Source organism: Parastagonospora nodorum (assembly GCF_000146915.1).
Source record: "Parastagonospora nodorum SN15 chromosome Unknown scaffold_14, whole genome shotgun sequence".
Classification (NCBI taxonomy): Eukaryota; Fungi; Ascomycota; class Dothideomycetes; order Pleosporales; family Phaeosphaeriaceae; genus Parastagonospora; species Parastagonospora nodorum.
The window spans coordinates 444353-447015 of NW_001884562.1; the positions used below are offsets into that span (position 1 = coordinate 444353).

Sequence of the window (2663 nt, forward strand, 5' to 3'; positions counted from 1 at the left end):
ACCTACGCAGATGTTATCTCAGAGGAACACGTCGGCATTGTGAGGGACAAAGAATATTACATTGTGCCATTTTCATACCGTGTGGCAGTAGAGGCGATGCGCGATGTTGAGAAAGCATCGTCGCTTCGTTAGAAGGGAGGGATGGAGGTTTGCCATGGGAGACGTGCGCCGATAGAGCGTTGGTGTGGACTGCGTCTGTGCGTACGCCTCGCGAGCACCATCTCACCTGGAAACTACAATAACCCAGTATTTTCCGCAACTTAACTTAAGGCATTAGGCGTCGTAACTGCCACGTATTGTATTTGACTCCTAGGACAATGTTGATGAACTTGTCAGAACCGTCGAGAGGACAGTCTTGCATGCGACTCAACCGTCTTTGACCGTCGACCCTTCTTTCCAGCCCACTTACTTTGTCCACACACACCGCTGCGCTGTTTAAGTTCACTCTTACTTGCACGATGTGGCAACGAGCAGTACTATCGCTCAGCGTTTGACACCGAATACGAGAAGTCGTCTAGTACAACGTTAACGTGTTGTAAAGATATTTAGATTGTGATTAACTAAGCACGTGTTTCGAAGCGCCTCTAACATGCGATAACCACATCTGCATTTCTTGCGGCATGAATCTAGCGCTATTACTTGACCCGCAAGGGGCACGTAAAAGAGGTACATAATCTCCCTTTCTTTGCCTAATTCTCTTCCGCTCTATTTTCTGCGAGAGGCAAGGACCAAAGTCGGCAATATGGACCTCGATTTCGTGCCCGGTGTTGCTTTCATCCCTGACGTCCACATGGCCGACAGCCTGCGTGCAAGAACACCAATCAACCCATCTGCGGTTCTGTACGAGCAGGCAGCTGCTCGAACCGGCCTCCCCGCCGAGGTTGGCAATATGGACCTCGATTTCGTGCCCGGTGTTGCTTTCATCCCTGACGTCCACATGGCCGACAGCCTGCGTGCAAGAACACCAATCAACCCATCTGCGGTTCTGTACGAGCAGGCAGCTGCTCGAACCGGCCTCCCCGCCGAGGTTGGCAATATATCGTCCACATCGTCTCTGCTTTTCCCACGCCATGGAAGCTTTCATTCCTGACCTCACATGACCGACAGCCCGCGTGCAAGAACACTAATCAACCCGTCTGCGGTACTGTACGAGCAGGCAGATGCTCGATCCGGCCTCCCCGCCGAGGTCGGCATTATGGACCTCGATTTCGTGCCCGGTGTTGCTTTCGATGCCATGGGAAACGTAGAGCTAACGGGCGATTTGCCAGGTGACGCGGACCGCGTCAACAATAACAACAACAATGTTGCACCCACTCCACAATTCAGCCCGACCGCTCTACTCAACCCGCGATCACTCGCATCAAAACGCCCCGCATCATCTGGTAGCGACCTTGACCGCGGGCGTACCGATCCCACCATCGCTGGCCAAATCTCACTCGTTGAGCAGTTGCACAACGTCCAGGAGCGCACAGCTTCACCAGCGAAGCGAATCAAGACCGACGAGGACCGCAAAAAGTCTACGCATCGCCAAGGATTTAACGGTGGCAGCAGTCTCGAGTTACAAAAGACAGAGTAGTCAAGCACCCTCGCAGACAGGACCGTCAATCGACTTGACAATGAGTAAACACTCCACCCCTAATGCATAATAACTAGTCTGACGCGGATTTAGGCGATGATGATGATGTTCAGTTGGTCGGAGACAATATGGAGGAGCTTATATGTGTCGGCAAAGTCAAGCACACCTACGTCCAGGCCCACACCGTTCCTTATCCCGACCCAAAGAAGTACCTCGGCAACAGTGGTCAGCAAGGCCGAATCAAGGTCTCATTCCGTCGAGCTGGAAACAATCGTAACAATCTCAATATCATGGTCACTGATCCCCACCGGCAGAGAATTCGGTAGAGTCGACATGAAGTCGTCAACTGGATTGTGTCCATTGATAGATGGAGCGAAGGCCAATGGACTGATATGGATGGCTTGGACCGATATTCGACGAAAACAAGCTGGCGAGGGTCCTCCAGGCTCACCCTTCTCGGGGCTCATCAGCATGACGCTCCAGTTGTACTGTAAGCGGAAGTGGGCCCATGATATCGGCAAGTTCCATAAGGGCAAGAACATTCAGCTGCTACGACCCGTTTTCGAGCTCCAGCGCTACGACTACTACAACCCACAAGATGGCGACTCTCTTACACGGATCCAAGCGATAGATCCTAGCTTTCAGACCGATCAGTTCACCCAGCAAGGGCCAACACCTGGAGAACCAGGCAGTATCTACGTCTTGCGAAGCGTCGATGAGATCCGGGCTGACGTTGCCGACGTTTTCGATACGGTTGTCAGTAAATCGGATGAAGTACCGGTTACGCGAGAGCCGTCTAGTCACATCAAGACAGAGCTGTATCCGCATCAGAAGCAAGCCCTCTATTTCATGTGGGACAAGGAGCAGGACCATAGCGCGGAAGAGCACGACCAGCGCAAGGACACTCTCTGGGCGCCGAGGCTTCGCGACAATGGTCGTAAGTTCTATCGTCTCGTCATCACCGGCGAGGATACGCACTGTAAGCAGACAATAAAGAAAGCATATATCATGTCACCAGAAAGAGCTTCATTGATATTATTCATGACATGAGCATTATTCCATTACCGTGCCAGTCCTGCGTTTCACA

The 2663-nt window shown here is 52.2% G+C and overlaps 2 protein-coding genes across 2 annotated transcripts; both read left to right on the plus strand.

Annotated features, from left to right (window-relative positions):
- Positions 1–742: 742 nt before the first annotated feature.
- SNOG_09182 (hypothetical protein) lies at positions 743–1576 on the plus strand (the record flags this gene model as incomplete). The annotated part of the gene is made up of 2 exons (XM_001799431.1): positions 743–1027; positions 1157–1576. The coding sequence occupies 2 exons, from the start codon at positions 743–745 to the stop codon at positions 1574–1576; spliced, it is 705 nt and encodes a 234-aa protein (XP_001799483.1).
- Positions 1577–1704: 128 nt separating this feature from the next.
- SNOG_09183 (hypothetical protein) lies at positions 1705–2626 on the plus strand (the record flags this gene model as incomplete). The annotated part of the gene is made up of 2 exons (XM_001799432.1): positions 1705–1849; positions 1944–2626. 2 exons carry the CDS (start codon positions 1705–1707, stop codon positions 2624–2626), a joined length of 828 nt encoding a protein of 275 aa, XP_001799484.1.
- Positions 2627–2663: the final 37 nt, after the last annotated feature.